Source organism: Maniola jurtina, chromosome 26 (genome assembly GCF_905333055.1).
Source record: "Maniola jurtina chromosome 26, ilManJurt1.1, whole genome shotgun sequence".
NCBI classification, from domain to species: domain Eukaryota; kingdom Metazoa; phylum Arthropoda; class Insecta; order Lepidoptera; family Nymphalidae; genus Maniola; species Maniola jurtina.
The window spans coordinates 5,857,820-5,884,513 of record NC_060054.1 but is presented as its reverse complement, the minus strand read 5'-3'; the positions used below and the strand labels follow the sequence as shown (position 1 = coordinate 5,884,513).

Here is a 26,694-nt window from a genome sequence, read left to right as displayed (position 1 = left end):
GCACCGTAGCGCCTAAACTAATGAACCGATTTTAATTTAGTTTTTTTTTTTTGTTTGAAAGGTGGCCCGATCGAGTATTCTTAGCTATAATCCAAGAAAATCGGTTCAGCCGTGTGAAAGTTATCAGCTATTTTCTAGTTACTGTAACCTTCACTTGTCGGGGGTGTTATAATTTTTTTTAATTTACACTTGTTTACGCGATTAATAGGTATGTAGATTAGTGTTGCTTGGTAACCAAATATTATGTCAATAATACTGTTATGATCATTTATGATGGCGTTGTAACTTCGACAGTAATGTAGGAAATCATAATTTGCAGTAAATAGCTTCTGAATAGTGTTTGATTTATCGTCAACGTCTACCTAATATTAGGAAGGAGTAAACTAATATTATTAATAACTAATATTTATCAACATCAAAATGAGTGGAGAAACAATATACGAAGCCCCGAGGAAATACAATGCCCCGAAAATGAGAGTTCACGATTATTTATATGGTAAGCTTTCGGTTTCACTTCTGCGAGGCGAGAACTTCCCATGTCTGGTGGCTTCGGCCGTGGCTAGTTATCACCCTACCGGCAAAGCCGTGCCGACAAGCGATTTAGCGTTCGGGTACGATGCCGTGTAGAAACCAAAGGAGTATGGGTTTAATGAAAACTGCCATACCCCTTCCAGGTTAGCCCGCTTCCATCTTAGACTGCATCATCACTTACCACCAGGTGAGTTTGCAGTCAAGGGCAAACTTGTATCTGAGTAAATAAAAATACTTGTGTTCTAAACACATTATTTTTAGAGTTCCGTATCTCGCTTCTTTGTCTGTTGGTCGTGTTTGTCAAGACCCGTCAATAAGAGAATCTAAACCTATCGGATAAAGTCCCGTTGACCTAGAATCATGAAAGGCAGGTAGCAATGTCCTATAATAGCACAAGTAAAGGGAAAAATCCGAAAACCGTGACCTTATGGTAAGGTACCTAGTACGGTCTACCTATACCTACATCACAATGAAGAGTTTCCTACCTATTCCTTATACGATGTTACGAAACGCTTCGTGCGTGAGTCCAGCTCGCACTTGCCCTGTTTTTAGAGTTCAGTAGGTACCTACCTTATAAAAACCAACCAACCTTATATGATCACTGCTTAAGACCCGATAAGGGAATCGAAACCTGGTAGTTCCCGTTGACCTAGAATTATGAAAAGCAGTTAGTAATGTCTTTAGCACATTATGGGAAATATCCGAAGACCGTAAAGCGGATACATTACAAAAACCGGCCAAGTGCGAGTCAGATTCGCGCACTGAGGGTTCCGTACTCGGGTAGTTTTTCCAACATTTTGCACGATAAATCAAAAACTATTATACATAAGAATAAACAAAAATCTGTTTTAGAATGTACAGGTAAAGCCCTTTCATATGATACCCCACTTGGTACAGTTATCTTACTTTGAAAATTGAAACAATTTTTTTTTTTAATGATGTGACCACTAATTCGCGGTTTTCAAATTTATTCCTGTATTTGTACTATAAAACCTACGTACCTGCTTATGATTCTAGGCAAACGGGAAGTACCCTATAGGTTTTTTTGACAGACAGACAGACAACAAAGTGATCCTCTATGGGTTTTTCCTTTTAAATTACGAAACCCTAAAAATAATTAATAATAATTGTTATACGATGGTGCGGAATCCTTCGTGTACGAGTCAGTTTCGCACTTGACCGGTATTTTACAGATTCAGCCTTCATAGTCTCCGGGGCCAGAGACTACGCCAGAACAGCTTTTAAAGCCGCCATGGCGTCTGCTCAAGTTGTAAGTATAAATCATCATGATCAACCAATCGCCGGGTCACTACGGAGCACGGGTCTCCTCTCAAAGTGAGACAAATGACAAGTTCCAAAATTCTTTTTGTAACTCAAAATGTTAGTTACAAAAAAAAAATTCAAAAGAAAAATAAAACCGACTTCAAAAACCACAAACACTAAAAAGTAAAAAATTATTTTTGTTTCTACACGTGTAATGTATATGTATGAAGTCGAGCGAGCATAATAAAAGAAACTAGAAATCCAAGTGTGAAACTCGCCCGACTTCATACATACATTACATGTGTATAAACAAAAATTATTTTTCACTTTTTAAGTGTTTGTGGTTTTTGAAGTCGGTTTTATTTTTCTTTTGAATTTTTATATTTCACAATTTTTAGTGGCCCCACTATAATATACTATGCCCAGTTAAAACCCTACTGTTTACTAAGGTGTTACACTGATCGCGAGCAATTTGCTCTTATCCATTGAGGAGTTCTGTTCTCCACCTCCGAAGATATTCATCAGATCTTCACCAAATTTAAATGGGACCAACTGCAAAGTATACCTTTATTACCTAACGAAAAAAAAAATTGTCCAAATCGGTCCAGCAGTCTTAGAGTAATCGGGTAATATACATTAAAAAAAAAAGATTCCGACGAATTGAGAACCTCCTCCTTTTTTTGAAGTCGGTTAAAAAGGCGGTCTTATCCATACTAATATTATAAATGCGAAAGTGTGTCTGTCTGTCTGCTACGTTTTCACGGCCCATCCACGGAACCGATTTTAATGAAATTTGGTACAGACGTGGGATACGTCCCGGGGAAGGACATAGGCTACTTTTTATCCCGGAAAATCAAAGAGCTTAAATCCCGTAGGATTTAAAAAAAATCGAAATCCACGCGGGCGAAGCCGCGGGCATCCCCTAGTCGTTAATAAATAGCGATCTCTTCCGACCTTAAAACGCTAGGGATATTCAATTCTAAGATGGAAGCGGGCTAATCAAGGTCTTTATAATTATATACCCATGCAAAAAATTACGTCGATCAGTTTAGTCGTGATTGGAGGACAAACAAATAAACCAACAAACAAACTGCCACTTTTTGATGTAAGGGTTACCAGCAGCAACAATACGGGTTTTAGATTTTTTACGGGACAAAATTAAAACAGCAGTGTTTGAAGTTATTATTTAACCCCCGACCCAAAAAGAGGGGTGTTATAAGTTTGATGTGTCTATCTGTGTATCTGTTCATCTACGTATCTGTGTATCTATGTATCTGTGTATCTGTCTGTGGTATCGTAGCTCCTAAACTAATAAACTGATTTTAGTTTAGTTTTTTTTTTTTGTTTGAAATGTGGCTTGATCGAGAGTGTTCTTAGCTATAATCCAAGAAAATCTATTCAGCCGTTTGAAAGTTATCAGCTCTTTTCTAGTTACTGTTACCTTCACTTGTCGGGGGTGTTATAAATTTTTAATTTACACTTGTTGAATATACTGTTTGAAGTACTTAACAGCTTTAAAAAGCTCTTCGCGAGCCAGAATTCATTTAAACCCCACAACACACGCCGGCCAGACAGACAAAACGTCAGCGTTTGATTTCGCCAGCCAGCTCCGACTGAATTTGTACAAAATACCTACGGGAGCTTTATTTACCTATCCCGTATTTTATTTTTTGCAAAATTACGAGCTGTATTATGATAGCCTGAAAAACGGGGTGACCCGTAAAATACGGGCGATCGGGCAATCCTAGATGTACATTGTATTTTTGCAGGTCATTCAACCGGTGTACAAAACAATGTTTTCAGAACTCCGCCAATGCCCAAGAATGCAACTTGGTAAGCTGATTAGTAAAAATGTAGATAGAAATTATATATTTTTATAGGTACCACTAGGTATGTACTTGAGTACCTAAGTACTTACTTAAAACTGTTAGCGATTTTACCTTTGCCTAGAGTTGAATTAAAAAAAAGAAAAGACAATTGGAGGGAGATGGGAAAATGGCGGCAAGGAAAGCGGTTGATATTGATTCGAAGCAGAAAAGATTTGGATTTATTAATATGTTTTCAAGAAGTTAGTAGTTTAGAATTAAAGTTAAAGTTTATCATGCATTGTATAGCGATGGAATAAAGTCAGTTGTTATGAGTTGAGGATATTTCTATGAAAACTATATTTTTCAGCGTATAGGGTACCTACCTAGACGGCGTAACTTACAAAAGTAGTAGTAGGTACTGTATTTGTTTTTCACATCCGGGGTTCTTTTTCACAGGGACTCAGGGACTCAGCTCGCTGCGCTCGCGGTTGAAGTTCAAAACTACTAGTCGGGCCTTATAGCTGTTAAAATAGCTGTTACATTCTATACTTAGAGTGGAAATCTACAAGCTTTTTGCTCATTCATTATTAGGCATGCGCTTGACCTTCACACATGATGGAAAGTGGTGATGTGGTCTAAGATGGGACGCATTTACCTATAAGATGCCTATTCACTCTTGTTTTAAAGATACCCGGATTGTAATTGGTAGGAAATACAGATCGCGGAAGAGTATTCCAAACCTTAGCCATGCGTATGAGCAAGGGCGGATCTAGCTTTGGCGCCAGGAGGGGGTCACATAGTCGTGGTCAAGTCAAAAGTAAAAAGTAGGTACATAAGTCACGCAGCACTCTTTCAGTGAGTAGGTACCTACATATCTACCTATGGGATTTGTTATGTTTTAAAGCACCTCACTCTACTTTTCTCATGAAAAATAAAGATTTTCTAGGGATATTCAAAAATGTAATCTCATGCGCATGAAGTTCCGGGTAACTACTACAAAAACAACTAATAGAATAAAAGCGCGAGCGAAGCGAGCGCGAAATTTTTATTAATTGTATTTACGAAATAATATTAGCGAAAGTACTTTTCAGGGCTTATCTTTTTAGCTATTTGGTACTATTCAGTGGCACCTTGCATTGTATACCTAGGTATTTTATCCCAAAACAACTGAGTTTCCACGGGGTTTGAACGAAGGTCCGGTAATCAACAGCTAACACAATATAAAAGCGCGAGCGAAGCGAGCGCAAATTTATTGATAGATTTACAAAAAAACTTGTAAATTCGAGAACTAACTAGTATATTATGCATTTTGAAAACAATTTCTTTTGGCTACGGCCATGTTAACAATAACAATAATAATTTAAGTTAAAACACACGCACTGGAATAATGAGAAACTGATTACTTAGCATTTTTTGTAATTAATGAATTTGCAGCAACAATTTTTAAGAATACTTATTTTATTTTTATTTTATTTTATTTATTACGGTATAGTTACATGGCACACTCATAAACACATTAGGTATAGGTAGAAAGAAATTTTAGTTTTTTAACTTAGAACTAACTATGTTATGATATTGTGTTGAAGTTTAGTCGTTCCGATTGAGGTTAGGTCTAGCTAGACGTTACGTACTAAGTAGTCGACAAGCGCGCGCAAGTGTGGCGCGGTAAAATTCAAATTTTCGATGCGTTCGTTCCCAAACGTTTGCCATCATACAAAGTTATTATATTATATAAAAATTAATTAAATATTGAAGGTATGTAGTTACATAAAATCTGTATGGTGACAAAATATATAAATAAAATCATTATGTTCACTTAGTGGTCCACCTAAGTCCTGGAACCAGCTCAGGGGGGGGTCATGACCCCCATGACCCCCCCCCTTGGATCCGCCGTTGCGTATGAGGAATGATGACGCAAAACGTTTCGTGCGTGTAGATGGAATGTCGACGACATAAGGATGGAAACTCGCAAAGGGGGGACAAGATCGAAAAGAAGAATTGGAAGGAAGAGTTTAAACATTAATATATCTCTTCACAGTTTACCATCCCAATTGTCGGCTACCACCGCACGTGGATCGCTCGTACAACGCATACTTGACCAAAGTGCGACAAATGAGTGCCGTACCAACTCCCGAGCTGGGTGGGAAGGATCGCTTCAAGTTCAGTGCAGTGTGAGAGACCCTTACTTATATACTCTATCCACGGAAAGAAGTTAGTATAACGCTCTCTCTGTTACGTAATCCCATACAAATGATAGAGACAAAAAATTTAGTAAGTTTAATAGAAAACTTTGATTTAGAATAAGTACTAGATCCATACTAATATTATAAATGCGAAAGTGTGTCTGTCTGTCTGCTACGCTTTCACGGCTCAACCGCTGAACCGATTTTAATGAAATTTTCTACAGACTTAAGATACATTCCGGGGAAGGACATAGGCTACTTTTTATCCCGAAAAAACAAACAGTTCCCGCGGGATTCCTAAATACTCATCCGCTTGACCGATTTGTATGAAATTTGGTACCGAGGTAGCTTGCGTCCCTGTTATTGACACAGGCAACTTTTTATCCCGGAATATCAAACAGTTCCCACGGGATCTTTAAAAGAGCTTCAAAAAAGACCCGAGAAATAATAGTGTGAGTGTGACCATATTTCAAAATTTGTATCTATGATACAATCATAGTCAATGTTATGTTAGTACTATGCTGCAACGTACCCTTAAGGTGCATGAGACGGGTCTGCCCGCGAAATTCTTTAATTTGGTTTTTCGCAATTTGTAAATGAATACGACAAAGTAGGCTTATGGCACTTTAATTGCCCATTGGCAGTATCATCCTCACAGGTTTATATAAAAATCTTTACTTGAAAGGGTCCAGTTTAAGAAATTAGCTCTAGTCTAACAGTATCGACTAATTCTCACAAAGTACAGCAAGGTTACATCACAGAAAAAAATGTGTTTTCATTTTTAAAGTAAGATAACTATACCAAGTGGGGTATCGTATGAAAGGGTTTTACAGGGTACATTCTAAAACAGATTTTTATTTATTTTTAAGCATAATAGTTTTTGATTTATCGTGCATAATGTCGGGAAAATACCCGAGTGCGGAACCCTCGGTGCGCGAGTCTGACTCGCACTTGGCCGGATTCTTTCTATAAACACGCCACGCACAACGTGCCACGCGAATATGATCATTAAGGTGCTAAACGACTTACAGCCTTTGACTGTACTTTTGCAGCCCAAAGAAACTCCTGCCACTTAAGAGCGCTAGCCCAGACTTCCATCCGCCTTCACCGCTGAAGTCACCCGGACCCACAAGACCTAGGAACCGCGGGACTCAGAGCGTGTTTCGGTAAGTAACTTAATAGGACAAGGGAATCGAAGCCTTATGGTACTTCCCGTTGACCTATAAAAAAATTTCAAAAGAAAAATAAAACCGACTTCAAAAACCTTTAGTGTTTGTGGTTTTTGAAGTCGGTTTTATTTTTCTTTTGAAATTTTTTTATTTCACACTTTTTAGTGGCCCCACTATACTATAATATGCTATGCCCAGTTAAAACCTTAGTTTACGAAGCTATTACAGTGATCGCGAGCAATTTGCTCTTATCCATTGAGGAGTTCTGTTCTCCATCTCCGAAGATATTCATCAGATCTTCACCAAATTTATATGGGACCACCTGCACAGTATACCCTTTCAAACAAAAAAAATTCCAAATCGATCCAGAGGTCTTTGAGTAATCGGGGAACATACATAAAAAATATAAAAAAAAAGATTCCGACCATTGAGAACCTCCTCCTTTTTTGAAAGTCGGTAAAAAATCGGCCTAATAAGGTAGGTCTTAGGTTGAGATCTATAGAGCGCACGTTGACTTCACTCATATTTAAGACACTGTCAAAACGAGATCCCGTTGGGATTTACTGGGTTAGTGGGTATTCTGGTCTGTCTGTGAGTCCCACATATTAAGCTAAGTAGGTACATTGGAAATGCTTATCTCTAAACAGAGATTTCTTCCAGCTTCCTTGCAGGTTGTGAGTAAGGTGCATTGATACGTGGAATCGGTCTTATAGTACTAGAATTATAGAATTATACAAGTACACAATACTACATAAACATCACCAAAATAAAATACTTTTTTTTTTGTTGACGCTGGGGAATGCATTTACGCATCCCCCCCCGGAAGCTAGCCAGCCAGCCGTGAGGCAGGGAGGGTATGTGGGACTCGCCGGCCGAGAGGCAACCGGAATACCCACTAAACCCCAGCGGCGCTACTGCGCGTCGCCTTGCGACTGGGTCACGGGAACGCCGAAGCAAATAACCGCGACCCAGCCAGCGACGTCTGCCAAGGCAGACCCTCCACCGGGGACCTGCTCGGTCCCCATCGACGCACCTCCGGGACGCACCAACGAAGTGCGTCCCCCGACCCTGGGACGCGTACGTCGCCCGTGTCCCATCCTACGCTCCGTCCACTGTGCCCTCTGCTAGTCAGAGGGACACGCGGAGAACCCCCCCCCCCCCCCCCCCCCCCCCCCCAGGTCATTAGCCATAGCCCACAATATCTCCGAAGAGAAATTATTAGCCATGTTACCGGGGCGCACCGGCCCGAACACTGCTTTTCCCCTCGGACGCATCCAAAAGGGACCAGCAGCATGCAGGCATACTGGGAGGTTACCTGGCTGGCGCCCAAAAAAAAAAAAAAAACTTAATAATAGTATGATAAATAGTTATATGCATAATTAATATGTCAAATACAAATACATATAAAATATAAAATACTCTATAATCGTAATGGATGCGTAAAAGCATTTCCCAGCGTTAAAAAAAACTTTTGAAACGAGACAGCGTTATACCGCTGGCATAAATCTGTCTCGTTTTAACTGAAGCTTAAGTCAAAGTGCCCTCTATAGATTTCAAGCTTATAGGAAAGGAAAAAATCCGAAAACCGTAAATTTGTGGTTACCTATTCAAGCTTATAGCACAATAAATCGAAAACCGTGAACTTATGGTTACATCACAAAAAAGTTAATTTACCAAACCACATATAGATGGCGCAGTCGGTTATTAACTTGCAGTGTTCGATATAAAAGTGTGACTTTGTACGATGTACGGAACCCTTCGTGTACGCGACCGACTCACACTTGACCGGTATTTCTATGTGATAGGGAATCATCAGCACAGACCAGACCTTGGCAACCAGACGCGCAACCCGCCGAAGGTTGTCAAGATACTCCGGAGGTCATATACCTGGATAAACTGGAGTGGGGTAAGCATATTGACATAGATTAATCACTAACCCCCGACTCAAAAAGAGGGATGTTATAAGTTTGACGTGTGTATCTGTGTATCTGTCTGTGGCATTGTAGCTCCTAAACTAATGAACCGATTTTAATTTAGTTTTCTTTTGTTTGAAAGGTGGCTTGATTGAGAGTGTTCTTAGCTATTATCCAAGAAAATTGGTTCAGCCGTTTGAAAGTTATCAGTTCTTTTCTAGTTACGTACCTTTACCTGTTATAAATTTTTAATTTACACTTGTAATGTCAACAACTTCAATTTATTATAAACCTTGAAACTTGAACATAAAGTGTAAAATATTTATATTTAAGACGAATGAACCCCTCATTGAATGGCCCTGAACCCCATCAATGAACCCCTTGTCATTTCTTTGCAGGTCCGGGCATTCCGTACCGTACTGGTGATTTGCCTGCCGATTTCCACACTACGGAAATCATCAATAAGTAAGAGAGCTTTCATATTTTTTGTCGTGACAACGTCTTATAATTCGATAGAGCCGGCTGCACGCACGAAAAAACATGACTCATGCGGCGTTACCTCGCTCTGAGGCGTTCCATGTAAGGCTTGAAGTGCAAGCGAGAGCGCGGAACGAGCGACAAAGAAGCACAATCGGCCTTTGTTGTCACGTTCAACTATCGTCAGTAAACCGACTTTACAGACAACCAATTTTTTTTTTCGTGAGGAAATCCGTCATAGATACCACCGGCCACGGGGGAGCAAAGTGGTTATGTCGGACTCCTACCGACTAAAACCTCACGAAGCTCCATCCCATCGCTGATGACGGAGCACAAGGGACCGACAAACCTCCGATCATTGCCTAGGTACTCGGAAAATGAATTTTAAAGACTCTAAACTTTTATGATGCTCTCAGCTCTAGATTGGCATCTAAGTCACGAGGTTTGATAGTTTTAAATTAAAGTTAACCCTTGGCTACAATCTCACCTGGTGGTAAGTGATGATGCAGTCTAAGATGGAAGTGGGCTAATCTGGACGGGTAAGTATAGCAGTTTTCACTAGAGCCATACCCTTTTGGTTTCTACACGGCGTCGTACCGGAACGCGAAAACGCTTGACGTTACGACTTTGCCGGTAGGGTGGTAACTAGCTAGCTATGGCCGAAGCTGAAATTAAAAAATTATAAAATTCCTAACTCCTGCCGGAAATCGAACCCGGGACCTCCCACTAATAAGACCACAGCGTTTACCACTACTCCAGGGAGGACGTCAAAAAGGTCGATGTCTGTCCTTTTCTTGTTACATTAGTAAGAAAAAGATGCGAATACTCAAAAAATTTAGTTGTCACCAATTGCAGGTATTGGTCAATACCAGTATTCAGGTCAGGTATTGGTATTGATCAATACTTGGAAACTAACTGACTAACAAATGACTGGTCCCAGGATGAGACATGCTCGCAAGTGGATGGAGCTGGTGGAAAAGGGGCAGTTCCCGCACTGGATGAAGAAGCAAGATGCCATCATCAGTGACATCGAGACCAAGGACTGGATCTTTAGGGAGGCGGTAACTTTTTTTTTTCAACTAACTACTTAGTACTAAAATCCTGAACTAACCAACTCGTTGGAAAGCCTGGGGCATAGCAGAGACATAACCACTCTTTGCACTTTTATTATGGGTACCTTCAAGTCAAGAGTGAATTGGCATCTTCTAGGCAATCTTAGGCTGCATCACTCTCTCTCTCTCTCTTTCGTCTGGCTTTACAAAGATTAGCCAATGTCAAGTTTGTAGTTATTCGTAACAAGTTAGTTAAACTATACAAGTATGGACCCCGTCTGTGCCGGCGCTCGCCGACACACGCACGGCACCCCCTTAGAGCGCTTTCCAGTCAGTTTTATAAAAAAAAAACACTCCAAAAAGGCAGAGCACGCCCGCCAGCTAACACCAACACAGACGAAGTCCCTGCATCACTTGCTAGCAGGTCTGATTGCAGCCAAGCGCTAGCAGATTATAAATTAAAAAAAAAACGTCTCTGTCAGGAAATCGACGAGCTCCAAGACATTCGCTTAACTCTACTTCACAAGCTAAAAGCGGAGCAACAGAAGAAGAACACTTCAAGAGTTGGCGCCAAGCTGGCCAAGCTATGGGCGTGCAAGAAGAGCGATATGGAGCGTAAGATCGACCATATACGGAAGACCAGGGATCGAGGTAAGTTTGTGGCCAATTTGGGGCTGTTTCATCCAAATTAGTGTCCATGTGGGGCTATTTGATACTCGTTGGGGGTCATGTGGGGCTATTTGATACTCGTTGGGGGTCATGTGGGGCTGTTTCACACTTGCAAGATGGCGGCCAATGTAGGACTGTTTCATAAAAGTGGAGCAACAGAAGAATAACACTTCTAGAGTTGGCGCCAAGCTGGCCAAGCTATGGGCGTGCAAGAAGAGCGATATGGAGCGTAAGATCGACCATATACAGAAGACCAGGGATCGAGGTTAGCTTGTGGCCAGTTTGGGGCTGTTTCATCCAAGTTGGTGTCCATGTGGGGCTATTTGATACAAGTAGGTGAACATGTGGGGCTGTTTTATAAAAGTTGGGGGCCGTGTGGGGCTGTTTTATACAAGTTGGGGACCATGTGGGGCTATTTGATACAAGTAGGTGAACATGTGGGGCTGTTTTATAAAAGTTGGGGGCCGTGTGGGGCTGTTTTATACAAGTTGGGGACCATGTGGGGCTATTTGATACAAGTAGGTGAACATGTGGGGCTGTTTTATAAAAGTTGGGGGCCGTGTGGGGCTGTTTTATACAAGTTGGGGACCATGTGGGGCTATTTGATACAAGTAGGTGAACATGTGGGGCTGTTTTATAAAAGTTGGGGGCCGTGTGGGGCTGTTTTATACAAGTTGTACATAATTATGTACGGAACCCTAAAAGCGCGATGCTCGACTCACAATTGACCGGTTTTTTTTGGTTTCTAGAGATTCGCAAACTATCAGTGGCACACGGCCGTGGGGGTCGATTAGGCCTCGTAGAGTCCATGCGAGCGGCGAGGGGTGCGGGGTCGGCCATCGCTGCAGCGCAAGACCCCACGTCAGACGTGTTCGCGCCTCGAGCCAGGCACGGGTACCAGGCGAGAAGAAGGCATGGAGAGATACTCTATGATCCTTCTTTACTAGGTAAGTGAATATTTACAGGAAGAAATAATAATAAAAAACCGGCCAAGTGCGAGTCAGACTCGCGCACTGAGGGTTCCGTACTCGGGTATTTTTTCCAACATTTTGCACGATAAATCAAAAACTATATTATACATAAAAATAAATAAAAATCTGTTTTAGAATGTACAGGTAAAGCCCTTTCATATGATACCTCACTTGGTACTTCCTTTATTTAAGAGAAAATTGAAAAAACTATTATTAGAAAAGACATATTACTCAATTAATGATTACCTCTCAGAAAAGTTATAACTGTATTTTAATTTTGGACATTTTGCTATTATTATTTAAATATTTTTTGTTTGACCAAAATATATCTTAATTTAATGTAACATATTGCATGCTTATAAGCAGAATTTGGCTGTACCTTTTTGTCTTTGTAACATCTCCACTGTTTAACCAAATTCGCAATAAAGAAATTTGATTTGATTTGATTTGATTTGTATAGTTATCTTACATTGAAAATTAAAACACATTTCTTTTTTACATAATATAACCACAAATTCGCGCTTTTCAGATTTATTCCTGTATTTGTACTATAAGATCTACCTACCTACCAAATTTCATGATTCTAGCTCAACGGGAAGTACCCTATAGTTTTCTTGACAGACACGACGGACAGACAGACAGACAGACAACAAAGTGCTCCTATAAGGGTTCCGTTTTTCCTTTTGAGGTATGGAACCCTAAAAATGCACCGCACCCGTATTGTCATACCCTGTAATACGGGGTGACCCGTAAAATACGGAGCATCTGGTGCTCCTATAACCATTACACCAGCGAAGCAGTTTCCATACAATCAAATGTATTTCCCAGTTGTGGAAGACCACACCGCCCTGGCAGAACCACCAGCGTGGTTGGAGCAATGCGGCCAGAACCTCAAGCGGACGTGCTCCGGTCACCACTTACCGCGAGATGAAACGCAACTCTGCGAGCGCGAGACCAAGTGGAGTGAACAGTTCTTGGAGACCCTGCACAAGGATTTGAAGAGTAAGTTTCTGTCTCAATTTTTAGGGTTCCGCTTTTAGAGATCCATAGAAAAATATCGGCAAGTGCGAGTCAGACTCGCGCACCGAGGGTTTCGTACTCGGGTATTTTTATTGAAGACTAGCTGTGCCCGCGACTTCGTTCGCGTGGAATAGTTTTCGCGCTTTATATAGCCACGGACTATATATATAAGTAAAAACCGTATCTTAATCGAATAAGCCGTTTCTGATATTAGCGTGCACAAACACACAGACAAACAGACAAAAAAATAATAATTACAATTTCGGGTTCGGAATCGATATAATAACAACCCCTGCTACTTTTTTTTATATATTTCCATTGTACAGACACCACTTTTCTACAATTTTATTATATGTATAGAATACGCCAATAGATGATACAAAACATAATTTGGTTGTTACAATTCTCTTCTTTGACATCCGAATTAATTTTTTACCTCCGATCCAAAAAGAGGGGTGTTATAAGTTTGACGTGTATCTACTATCTGTGTATCTGTCTGTGGCATCGTAGCTCTTTTAAACTAGTGAACCGATTTTATTTAGTTTTTTTTTGTTTGGAAGGTGGCTTGATCGAGAGTCTTCTTAGCTATAATCCAAGAAAATCGGTTCAGCCGTTTGAAAGTTATCAGCTCTTTTCTAGTTACTGTAACCTTTGCTTGTCGGGGGTGTTATTTTTTAATTTACACTTGTATTATCTAGACATTATATTAATTCATTTATTCTTTTTTTTTATTACTGTAATTGTGTAAAATATTGCATGCCGTAAAGGCTTTAAAGCTGTAAGGTACTTATTAAAAGTTTAGATTAAGACCAAAGCAATAAATTGATCGATTAAATCACATAACGGCACGGCCTTGCCGGTAGGGTGGTAACTAGCCACGGCCGAAGCCTCCGGACAAAACCGGCGTGTAGTAGGCAGGTGGATTGATGATGATGATTGATTTCACGATAGAAGCCAGATTGGGAGCAGCGTCACACTCTGCTGGACCCCTGCGTGTCCTCAAACCTCGACGTCTCGCGGAGACCCCAAGACCCCAAACTCCTGAGGTGGAAGCTGTTCCAGAAGAAGATGAAGTATCTCACCAAGCTGCTCTGGTGCTGCAGAAGATATTGAGAGGACGCGCTGTGCAGAATCTTGTGAGCAAACTGATACTCTTTAGACTCAACTTCTGAAGTGAAGGTATCCATACTTACTAATATTATAAATGCGAAAGTGTGTCTGTCTGTCTGTCTTTCTGTCTGTCTGTCTGTCTTTCTGTCTGTCTGTCTGTCTGCTACGTTTTTACGGCCCAACAACTGAACCGATTTTAATGAAATTTAGTACAGACTTGGGATACATCCTGGGGAAGGACATAGGCTACTTTTTATCCCGGAAAATTGAAGAGTTCCTACGGGATTTAAAAAAAAACCAAAGTCCACGCGGGCGAAGCCGCGGGCATCCTCTAGTTTTTAATAAAAAAACAGCGAGCAAACGAGCAGGTGGGTCACCTGATGTTAAGTGATTACCGCCACCCATGAACATTTCCCAGAGGAAGGATGGGTTGCCGGCCTTTCTAGAATTTGTTGGTCCGCCCCTTGAATAACCCCATGTTGTAATCTAGTGGGAATACCGTCAAAGGGAGTTGGTTCTATAGTTTGCATGTGCGTGGAAAAAAGGATCTGGCACCTTGATTTGAGAGGCGAAATTTTTACAAAATGTGTATTTCTATTGCTACTATAACAACAAACAATAAACATTTCAAAATAGCCGCCAAGAAAATTTTAAAAGTTGTTGTTGAAAAGAGCAACCGCCGAGCTTCTTACCGGATCTTCTCGGTAGGAACGTCATTCCGAACCAGTGGTAAATTATTTTGACGATACAAAAGCACTTGTAAAAATTTATTTGAATAATATTCTATTCTATTCAAATACTTGTACGAAGGTACGGGAACCCCGTACTCCGACTCACACTTGACCGATTTTCTATGATTAACCCCCGACCCAAAAAGAGGGGTTTATAAGTTTGACGTGTGTATCTGTCTATGGCATCGTAGCTCCGAAACGAATGAACCGATTTTAATTTAGTTTTTTCTGTTTGAAAGGTGGCTTGATCGAGAGTGTTCTTAGTTATAATCCAAGAAAATCGGTTCAGCCGTTTGACAGTTATCAGCTCTTGTCTAGTTACTGTAACCTTCACTTGTCGGGGGTGTTATAAATTTTTAATTTACACCTGTATTTCCTGCAGATGTTCGAAGGACGTACCAGGGCGGCAGAACTTATGGAGGAGTTGAAGACCACGCACGGTCTTCAAAAGGAAGACAAGGCGCGCATCGCCAAAGAGGAAGCTAAGGCCAGAGACTACCAAGCTGTGCGTTCTGAACATGAGCAAAAGGTATAAAACTTTAAACAAAATTGGCCAAGTGCGAGTCCCGTTTTCCCGTGGTTCCGTTGTTCAATACCATCTAACATTAGGGTTCCGTACCGCAAAACGGAAAACGGAACTCTTATGAGATGACTTCGTTGTCTGTCTGTCAATAAATCTATAGGGTACTTCGCGTTGTCCTAGAATCATGTTTGGCAGGTAGGTAGGTCTTATAGCACAGATACAGGAATAAATCCGAAAACCACGAATTTGTGGTTACATCATTAAAAAAAAAATTAAAATGTGTTTCAATTTTCAAAGTAAGATAACTATACCAAGTGGCGTATCTGAAAGGGCTTTACCTGTACATTCTGAAACAGATTTTTATTTATTTTTATGTATGTTTTTGATTTATCGTGCAAAATGTTGGAAAAAATACCCGAATACGGAACCCTCAGTGCGCGAGTCTGACTCGCACTTGGCCGTTTTTTTTTTGTGATGGAACCACAAATCCACGCTTTTCGGATTTTCCCTTTACTTTTGCTATAAGACATACCTACGTGCCTTTCACAATTTTAGATCAATGGGAAGTACACTATAGGTTTTCTTGACAGACATGACAGACAGCCGGACAGATAGACACACAGACAACAAAGTGATCCTATAAGGGTCCCTTTTCTCCTTTTGAGGTATGGAACTCTTAACCCAGAGTCTGCTTAAGAACTATGGATTTATCTGACTTCTAAGCTCTAAAATAAGCTGTTTTCGCGGGTTATTACGAATCGTCTCGCCCGAAGGCTTGACATATAATTTCCCGTTTAACATAACGTGCGTCGAGTGGTGTCGGGATTAGTGTGGTGCTGCGTGGTGGTGGTGCGTGTGGCTTGCTTATTGGCTGGCTTTTCCTGCATGTTTATCAGTGGGAGAGCGGGCGGTGCATGTTGCACCATACAGATATCTTTGGTTTGGCGGATTATAGCAAACTAGCGACCCGCCCCGGCTTCGCACGGGTGGACATTTATTTTTTCTATTTTCCGGGATAAAATATAGCCTATACGGATTCGGAAGAATCCCTCTAAGTAATGGTAAAAGAAATTTTGAAATCGGTCCAGTAGTTTTTGAGCCTATTCAATACAAACATACAAAAATACAAAGGTTTCCTCTTTATAATATTAGTATAGATTAAGCTTTTGGTTCCTTGTGGTTTATATTTCCCGTTGCAGTGTATTGGCTCCCTTCGGGGACGGAACCGTAAACATTGCGGATGTTTTAGGAGGAAGCCATTTCCGCACTAGTGGAAGAGCTGTGCGGCGGCGCGGTGTCTGCCGCTTTGGACTTCTTGGAGAAGGAGCTCAGAAGGTTGAAGGAGGAGAGGCGGCAGCACGCCTTCATACTCATTGCACGTAAATATCTAAGTTTTTTTATATATCTAAAAAAACGATTTATAAAAATAGATTTTTATATATTTTAAGCATAATAATAGTTTTTGTTTTATCGTGGCTAATGGCGGAAAAATACGGAACCCTCGGTGCGCGAGTCTGACTCGCACTTGACCTTTTTTTTTTGTGATTTAACCACAAATTCACGGTTTTCGGATTTTTTCCATTACTTGTGCTTTAAGACCTACTTATCTGCCAAAGTTCATGATTCTAGGACGACAGGCAGACAACGAAGTGATCCTATAAGGGTTCCTTTTTCCTTTTGAGGTACGGAACCCTAAAAGTATTAATTAGAAGTACCGCCGGTACCGGCTTTTTTTCTTTTACTTAAAAACTTTTGATTATTAACCCCCGACCCAAAAAGAGGGGTGTTATAAGTTTGAGTGTGTATCTGTGTAGGTATTTGTCTGTGGCATCGTAGCTCCTAAACTAATGAACCGATTTTAATTTAGTTTTCTTGTTTGAAAGGTGGCGTGATCGAGAGTGTTCTTAGCAATAATCCAAAAAAATCGGTTCAGCCGTTTGAAAGTTATCAGCTCTTTTCTAGTTACTGTAACCTTCACTTGTCGGGGGTGTTATAAATTTTTAATTTATACTTGTAATTCAAAATATGCATTCAAAATGTGTTCAAGTTCGCGAGAAGTCAATGCGGGAAGCTGCGGAAGCAGGTCGCAGACAGAAGGAGGAGCATCGTAGAAGAGAACATGATGAAATGTTCAAACAGGTTGGATATTTAAATACTGTAAGACTTCGTGTGTGTTGGTGTTAGCTGTTTGATTTTCCGGGATAAAAAGTTGCCTATGTCAATTACAGGGACATTTCATACAAATCGGTCAAACGGATGGGTTTTAGGGAATCCCGTGGGAGCTCTTTGATTTTCCGGGATAAAAAATAGCCTATGTCCTTCCCCGGGATGTAGCCCATATCTGTACAAAATTTCGTCAGAATCGGTTCAACTGTTGGGCCGTGAAAAGGTAGCAGACAGACAGACACACTGTCACATCCATACTAATATTATAAATGCGAAAGTGTGTCTGTCTGTCTGTCTGCTACGTTTTCACGGCCCAACCGCTGAACCGATTTTGATGAAATTTGGTACAGATATGGGCTACATCCCGGGGAAGGACATAGGCTACTTTTTTATCCCGGAAAATCAAAGAGTTCCTGCGGGATTTAAAAAACCGAAATTCAGGTGGGCGAAGCCGCGGGCATCCTCTAGTTTATAATATTATAGTACGGATTAGCATGTTCAGCCGTCTGCTATTTTCTGTTTTTGCCAAACAGGTGTTAGGCGTAACTCAAGAAACAGTAGACGTATACCTTCACGAAATCATCAAAGAAGGAGTGGACCTGGGCGCCGAAGCTGATGCTGTCAAAAAGGCTTTGACAGATGCCGACAAAATTGATCAGTCTCTTTTGGAACATGGCTCAGTGTAAGTATGGTCAACTCTAGAAACCTCAATCACCTAAGGCTGAGATCTACAGAGCGCACTTTGACTTTGCTCAGACTTAAGACACTGTTAAAACGAGACAGCGTTATACCGCTGGCATAAATTTGTCTCGTTTTAACTGAAACTTAGTCTAAGCAAAGTCAGAGTGTTCTCTATAGATTTCAACCTAAGTGTTATAAGAGTATTAACTATTAGCAAGCTGAAGTGGCAGTGGGCAGGCCATGCCTGTCGTAGAGGCGATGGCCGTTGGAGCCGGAAAGTCCTTGAGTGGAGACCGCGTTTAAGCAAGCGTAGTGTGGGACGCCCTCCAGCACGATGGACCGACGATATAAAGCGGCTGGCGGGAAGTGGCTGGATGAGGAAGGCTGAGGACCGGGTGTGGTGGCGCTCTTTAGGGAAGGCCTATGTCCAGCAGTGGACGTCCACAGGCTGATGATGATGATGATGATGATGATGTCATAAGAGTATCTCAGAGGACTGTATGGGAATTTGTTGCAAAGCGGGATATGTGAGTTTTTTTGCTTTAGGGCTTTGAGTTGTAGCCCTTTATGCGCTTAAGGTGCATGAGACGGGTCTGACCGCGAAATTCAAAATTAATTTGGTTTTTCGCAATTTATACTCTACTAGATGATGCCCGCGACTTCGTCCGCGTGGATTTAGGTTTTTTGAAATCCCGTGGGAACTCTTTGATTTTCCGAGATAAAAAGTAGTCTATGTGCTAATCCAGGGTATAATCTATCTCTATACTCAATTTCAGCCCAATCCATTCAGTAGTTTTTGCGTGAAGGAGTAACAAACACACACACACACACACACACATACAAACTTTCGCCTTTGTAATATTAGTATGATGATTACGACAAACTTATGGAATTTTAATTGCGTTAATTGCGGTATCATCCTCACATAAATATAAAAATCTTTACATGAAAGGATTATAATATCGACTAATTTGTGAGTAACTCACGTCAAAGTCATTATTTTGACTAATATCTTAAACTGAACACTTTGAAGTAAAGATTTTTATGTAAACCTGCGAGGATGATACTGCCATTGGCGCAATTAATGTGCCATAGAGCTAGCTACGTTGTCGTATTAGTTTGCAAATTGCGAAAAACCAAATTAGATTTGAATTTCGCGGGCAGATCCGTCTCATGTCCCTTAATAAAGTTCCCCTTTACACTTCATGTAAGGTGGTATCATTTGATATCAGGTCAACAGCAGAACAGAACGAGTTGGTAGCGGAGTTAGTGCATCAGTTCTTGCTGCCTGAAGCGCATAAAGCCGCTGCAAGGCACAGGGTGTCAGCGCTTCAAGCGGCTAGAATGGAAGCCGCTAGGAGTTCCATATTCGGCACTTTGGATGCGGCTGAGTCGGGTCGAGAAGGTATGGACTATTTAACCACAGTTTCCCGATCATACAGTCCAGATTCAGATAGGCATCATTCTATCCACGGAGAGAAATTAATTTAGGATTCTCTCTGTTACGTAATCTCATACAAATGGCAAAGACAAAAAAGTTAGTGGGCGTTAAGGTGCCCACGCACTTGAACTGCACTGCAGCGGAACTGTGCGTCGCGTCAGCGCCCCGCACGATATTTTCTCCAGCCGCGCCGCGCGGCAGTGACGTACGCGCGTCGCGGCTGGAGGGAATATCGTGCGGGGCGCTGACGCGACGCGCAGTTCCGCTGCAGTGCAGTTCGAGTGCGTGGGCACCTTTAAGGTGCATGCGATGGGTCTGCCCGCAAAATTCAAGTTTAATTTGATTTTTCACAATTTGTAAACTAATACGACAAAGTAGGCTTATCTAGTAGGCTTTCTTTCTGATATGATTACAGCTAAGAACACTCTCAATCAAGCCACTTTTCAAACAAAAAAAACTAAATTAAAATCGGTTTATTAGTTTAGGAGCTACGATGCCACAGAGAGATACACAGATACACACGTCAAACTTACAACACCCCTCTTTTTGGGTGGGGGGTTAAAAAGAATAATTAAAGATAATATGCATTGATGTTTAGAAAAATGCAACCGTTGTGGCGCGCCATTGGACTATCTGTGCAAGTGTGTAAACTGCGACGTGCCGATGCGGCCGACGCCTACTGCATCTAGAGATGACCCGCGCTGGAAGGCTTCTAGACGTAAGTACAAGATAAAGTTGAAAACTAAAACCCGACTGCGATCGTCTTAATGAACGCTGAAATATTATAGTAAAATTGTTTTTCTGTCCCTTAGTATATTTTAATGTTATTGTACATTTATATACATGAGCTCAGAATTTTCTCCTCTTTCATTTGACATCCCACTCGATAAAAGCAAAAAAAAATTTTTGGAGACCTCCACTTTTTTTGATGTAACATCTGTTAGGTCATACTTTTTTGTCACACTAATATTATAAAGGAGAAAGTTTGTATGTGTGTGTGTGTGTGTGTTTGTTACTCCTTCACGCAAAAACTACTGGACGGATTGGGCTGAAATTTAGAATGGAGATAGATTATACCCTGGATTAGCACATACATTTTATCCCGGAAAATCAAAGAGTCCCCTGGGATTTCAAAAAATCTAAATCCACGCGAACAAAGTCGCGGGCATCAGCTAGTATAAAATATAGCTTATATCACCCGGACCTATACAACGAATCAATTGACACCTCATTCATCAAAATTGGCCCAGTAGTTTAGGTACTACGGTGGAACACACAGAATCTGGATACAAACATACATAAATATATAGTTACATACATACATAGACTGCTAAAATCATAACCCTTCCGTTTGGCTTTGCTGCAGTCGGGTAAAAATTAGGAAATCTGTCTGTTTTAGTATTACCGGTCTCAACTCGATCAAGCAATCAATCAATCAGAGCATCGGGCGCGAACCCAGAAGATGCAGGTTCGAACCCTGCCGGTTCCGCAATTTCTGATATGCATTTAAAATTACTAGAGGATACCCGCGACTTCGTCCGCGTGGATTTAGGTTTTTAAAGATCCCGTGGGAACTATTTGATTTTTTTGATTGCCTATGTCAATAACAGAGACGCAAGCTACCTCGGTACCAAACATACAAATCGGTTAAGCGGATGGGTTTTTCGGAATCCCGTGGGAACTCTTTGATTTTCGGGGATAAAAAATAGCCTATTTCCGTCCCCGGGATATAAGCTAACCTTGTACTTTTCGTCAGAATCGGTTAAACTGTTGGGCCTTGAAAAGGTAGCAGACAGACAGACAGACACACTTTCGCATTTATAATACTATAAGTAGTATGGATTTAGGAATTTCTTTGAATAGGTAAAAACACTATAATAAAAATTATAAAAAACATTTTCGTACTGTCCCAGGACGTGAAGCTAAACCCATGGGAGAGAAGTTACCACCGCGTCACGTAATACGACGCATGCTTGACGAAGTTGTGGACGACGGTAAGTATTATACTCTGTCCACGGAAAGAAGTTAGTTTAGCACTCTCTCTCTTACATAATCCCATACAAATGACAGAGACAAAAATCTCAGCGGGCGTTAACCATTTTGAGTCACCAACCAATTACAAACATGTTTTCAAAAAACATTCGAAATTCAATTTGAAAATGTTTCCAAAAAAAAAATAAAGTCGGTTTACTGACGATAGTTGAACGTGACAACAAAGGCCGATTGTGCTTCTTTGTCGCTCGTTCCGCGCTCTCGCTTGCACTTCAAGCCTTACATGGAACGCCTCAGAGCGAGGTAACGCCGCATGAGTCATGTTTTTTCGTGCGTGCAGCCGGCTCTATCGAATTATAAGACGTTGTCACGTCAAAAAACATTCGAAATTCAATTTGAAAGTGCTTCCAAAAAGACATTCGAAATTCAATTCGAAAACATAGTTTCATTTGTGAAATGTGTGACGGCCGAAGTCTCCCGCCAGACGAAATAATACGGGTTAAGTTTTTAAGTAAGTGCCTTGTTTATTTCGTTAACAGCCGTGGCGGTAGCGCGGTACATGCGAGAGGAAAAGAGGGCAATCACTTACTACCTAGAGCACCGTATGCGTGAAGATACGGAGGTCACGCTTGACGCTATGGAGATGGTCGAAGAGGGTGAGCAATTTTTCTTTATTAAAAATCTAAACTAAAAGTTACATTTTGGATTGCTTTTTGCTATACGTATTTTTGTTATGTTTATAAATTTTTAGAATTTTCCTCGCTTGATACAAAAAAAACCCGCATGTTGTACGGGGTAGCCATGCTATTCATTTGTAGGAGTACTAAAAAGATAAGCTTATCTTAAGAAACTAAGGGCATGAGGGTAAACGCTAAAATGAGGGTCGAAACTGAAATAAGTGTTGTAATGCTTAAATGTATCTGAATATAACAAAATTACGAATGCAATAGTATTTTATATAATGACTAGCGACCTGCCCCGGCTTCGCACGGGTGGACATTTATTTTTTCTATTTTCCGGGATAAAATATAGCCTATACGGATTCGGAAGAATCCCTCTAAGTAATGGTAAAAGAAATTTTGAAATCGGTCCAGTAGTTTTTGAGCCTATTCAATACAAACATACAAAAATACAAAGGTTTCCTCTTTATAATATTAGTATAGAATGATATGAGGGTAAACGCTGAAATGAGGGATGAAACTGAAACGAGCGTTGTAACTTGTAATGCTTAAATTTTAATGTCTCTGAATATTGCACCTTTATAAGAAAATTATGAATAGGTACTGTTCATTTAGATCAGTTTCTTTTATACATGAGGATAACTACATGAGAGTTGATTAAATATGTTGTATCTCATAAATATCTGCATAAGAATTTAAAGCTAGCTAGAGTTTAAAGCTAGTTTTTTGACTGTGGGCTGAGATCCCGGGTTCGAGTCCTGCATTGGGTCAAAATAGTTAGGTGTACTTAGGCGTTTTCTGTTAAGACATTTTCCGTCGCAGAAAAATTCTCTTCCTGTCGATCCTGCGCCTGATTTCACTCCGATTGTGTAGGATTGCCATGGAACTTTGAGAGTGAGGGAATAGAGAACACACTTGTGCACTATATAATATCTCCTGCGTGGTTGGTTATAGTCTCAGTTGAGATGCCTTGGTTAAGCCTCATATTCGGGAGGTCGGGGCTTCGATCCCGGGCATGCACCTCTAATTTTTCAAAGTTATTTGCGTTTTAAACAATCAAATATATATGCTTTAATGGTGTAGGAAAACATCGTGAGGAAACTTGCGTGCCTGAGAGTTCTCCATTATGTTTTTAAAGGTGAAGTCAGCCAATCCGCACTTGGCCAGCGTGGTGGACTATGGCCAAACCTTTCTCATTATGAAAGGAGACCCGTGCTCAGTAGTGAGCCGGTAATGGGCTGATCATGATGACGATAAATGAGTTGTTTTTACAGCGGTGGCGATCGCGACGGGTCAAATATTGCCGCCTGTTAAGAAACCAGAATATCATCATTTTATGAAACGCATGCATGAAGACGCCATAGAAATGAGTGGACCTTCCGAATTGAATGCTACTTGTAAGTAAATTTATCCATACCAATATTATAAATGTGAAAATTGTCTGTCTATCAGTCTGCTAGCTTTTCACGGCCTAATAGATTAACCGATTTATATGAAAAGTACCTACAGAGGTAGCTTGCACCCCGGAAATTGACATAGACAACTTTTTATCCCGGAAAATCAAAGAGTTCCTACGGGATTATTGGAGAACCTAAATCCACGCGGACGAAGTCACGGGCATCACCTAGTACATAATATGATGACTGTTTGATATCATTTGGTCGTGAACCCTAATTTTTAGGGTTCCGTACCTTCAAAAAGAAAAAAGGAACTCATATAGGATCACATTGTTGTCTGTCCGTCTGTCATGACCCATCAAGGGAATCAAAACCTATAGGGTAGGTACTTCCCGATGACCTGGAACCATGAAATTTGGCAGGCGGGTAGGTCTTATAGCATAAATAAGTAAACGAAAAAACCCACACCCTTGAATTTGTGGTTACATCACAAAGAAACATTTAAATATGTTCAGGAATATATAAATCTATAGCCGATGCCCGCGACTTCGCCCGCGTGGATTTAGGTTTTTCGAAATCCCGTGGGAACTCCTTGATTTTCCGGGATAAAAAGTAGCCTATGTGCTAATCCAGGATATTATCTATCTCCATTCCAAATTTCAGCCAAATCCGTCCAGTAGTTTTTGCGTGAAGGAGTAACAAACATACACACACACACACACACACACACACACACACACACACACACACATACAAACTTTCGCCTTTATAATATTAGTGTGATTAGTTTACTAAACCATATCTAGATGGCACTGTCTGCCATTAACTTTCAGTGCTGCGTATATAAGTGTTATATCTAGTACGATACATAACCCTCCGCGTGTGAGTCTGACTCGCTCATGACGGGTTTTGTTTTTAATATCGACTGTTTTATTATAAGGTCCCAAAGAGCTTCCATCGGATATAAGGCGCAAGGCAGAGGAAGAGGCCCTGAAAGCCGACCCCACCTGCCACTGTGATGACGATGCAAAGACCAGCAAAGTCAAGTTTGGACCAGGTAATGGAGGACTTTCTATTTTTAGCCGACTTCAAAAAGGGGGATGTTCGCATTCTGTATGTTGTTTTTTGACGTGACAACGTCTTATAATTCGATAGAGCCGGCTGCACGCACGAAAAAACATGACTCATGCGGCGTTACCTCGCTCTGAGGCGTTCCATGTAAGGCTTGAAGTGCAAGCGAGAGCGCGGAACGAGCGACAAAGAAGCACAATCGGCCTTTGTTGTCACGTTCAACTATCGTCAGTAAACCGACTTTACAGACAACCAATTTTTTTTTTGTGTTTGTAATCAGTTACATATTATGTAAATAATGTTTTTTGGACTTCGTCTGCGATGGCGTTTGCTGGCGCGCGTGCTGTGCTTGTTTGGAGTGTTTTTTTTGTTAAGAGTGGCTGGTTTTTGTGCTAGTTGGTGTTTTTTGGTGGTGGAACTGACTGGGAAGCGCTCTAAAGGGGCGCCGCGCGTATGTCGGCGGGCGCCGGCGCAGACGGAGTCCATACTTGTATAAATTCAATAACTTGAAAATGTCACAAACTTGACATTGGCTAATCAGAGTGAATTCTGTTCCGTGGTAAAGCCAGATTTAAAGAAAAAAAATAAAAATGTTTTTTTATAGAAACGATGACCAAAGAGGAAATATTAAAGTTGCTGCCGACTGAACTTCGCTTGCTGGAAGACATGAAGCGTTGCAAGTGTGACACCACCACGGGAAGCCCCGTCACTGATAGTGAGTTCCTATACAATGCATTGTTCTAGTGGTTAGTATGTTCAATTGCAGATGACGAGGTCCTGGGTCCGATTCACGGGTTGGGCAAAAAAGTAGTTTAAAAAAAATATCACATCACACTAATATTATAAAGGAGAAAGTTTGTATGTGTGTGTGTGTGTGTGTGTGTGTGTGTATGTATGTTTGTTACTCCTTCACGCAAAAACTACTTAACGGATTGGGCTGAAATTTAGAATGATGATAGATTATACCCTGGATTAGCACATAGGCTACTTTTTATCCCGGAAAATCAAAGAGTTCCCACGGGAATTTTAAAATACCTACATCCACGCGAACGAAGTCGCGGGTATCAGCTAGTATTTATTAAACTTACAGAATAGACAGGGCATTTTGATAACATTCAGTGCCACAAAAACCACAGTCGGTTTTACCGGGCATTGCATTAGGTAGGTACCTATTGGGGTTTTCTGTAAAGAAATTCTCAGTTCTACCCCGGAGTTAGGAAGTTGGCATTGTTGCACCCCCGTGCCTCGGGGAGCATGTAAAGACGTCGGACCTGCGCCTGATCTCTCTAACCCCTAAATATTGTGTAAGTCACACTATCACACTAATATTATGAAGGAGAAAGTTTGTATGTGTGTGTGTGTGTGTGTGTGTGTTTGTTACTCCTTCACGCAAAAACTACTGGACGGATTGGGCTGAAATTTAGAATGGAGATAGATTATACCCTGGATTAGCACATAGGCTACTCTTTATCCCGGAAAATCAAAGAGTTCCCACGGGATTTCGAAAAACCTAAATCCACGCGAACAAAGTCGCGGGCATCAGCTAGTATCTAATAAAAAGTCCACTCCAAAAATCTTCTGTCGGCAGTCCCCACTCACTGCTATTTTTTTTATTTAATTTGATTTTCTTTTTTAGGGAGTCCGTTCACCGATGGGTACACAACCACAACTGATACCGTCGGAGAAGAATACGATGAAGAAGAAGAGGAACTTGGACAGTGAATTTTACATAATAATATTCGAATTATACTGAAAATCCTTAGTAGAGGTTCTACTTTATCGAGAAAATCGACAAGCAAATTCCATGTTTCTAAATTTTAGACAGGGCAGTTTTTTTTTTTAAAGA

At 40.9% G+C, this 26,694-nt stretch overlaps 1 protein-coding gene across 1 annotated transcript; it reads left to right on the top strand.

Annotated features, from left to right (window-relative positions):
- Positions 1-271: 271 nt before the first annotated feature.
- Positions 272-26,694, top strand: LOC123878310 (cilia- and flagella-associated protein 91-like). The gene is made up of 24 exons (XM_045925466.1): positions 272-496; positions 1,725-1,801; positions 3,564-3,627; positions 5,641-5,773; positions 6,838-6,951; positions 8,760-8,860; positions 9,266-9,332; positions 10,285-10,405; positions 10,879-11,047; positions 11,815-12,012; positions 12,865-13,038; positions 14,008-14,192; positions 15,280-15,426; positions 16,670-16,799; positions 17,468-17,559; positions 18,120-18,268; positions 19,500-19,672; positions 20,307-20,426; positions 21,622-21,702; positions 22,240-22,356; positions 23,655-23,777; positions 24,718-24,834; positions 25,453-25,563; positions 26,485-26,694. Exons 1-24 carry the CDS (start codon positions 421-423, stop codon positions 26,568-26,570), a joined length of 2,925 nt encoding a protein of 974 aa, XP_045781422.1. The 5' UTR covers positions 272-420; the 3' UTR covers positions 26,571-26,694.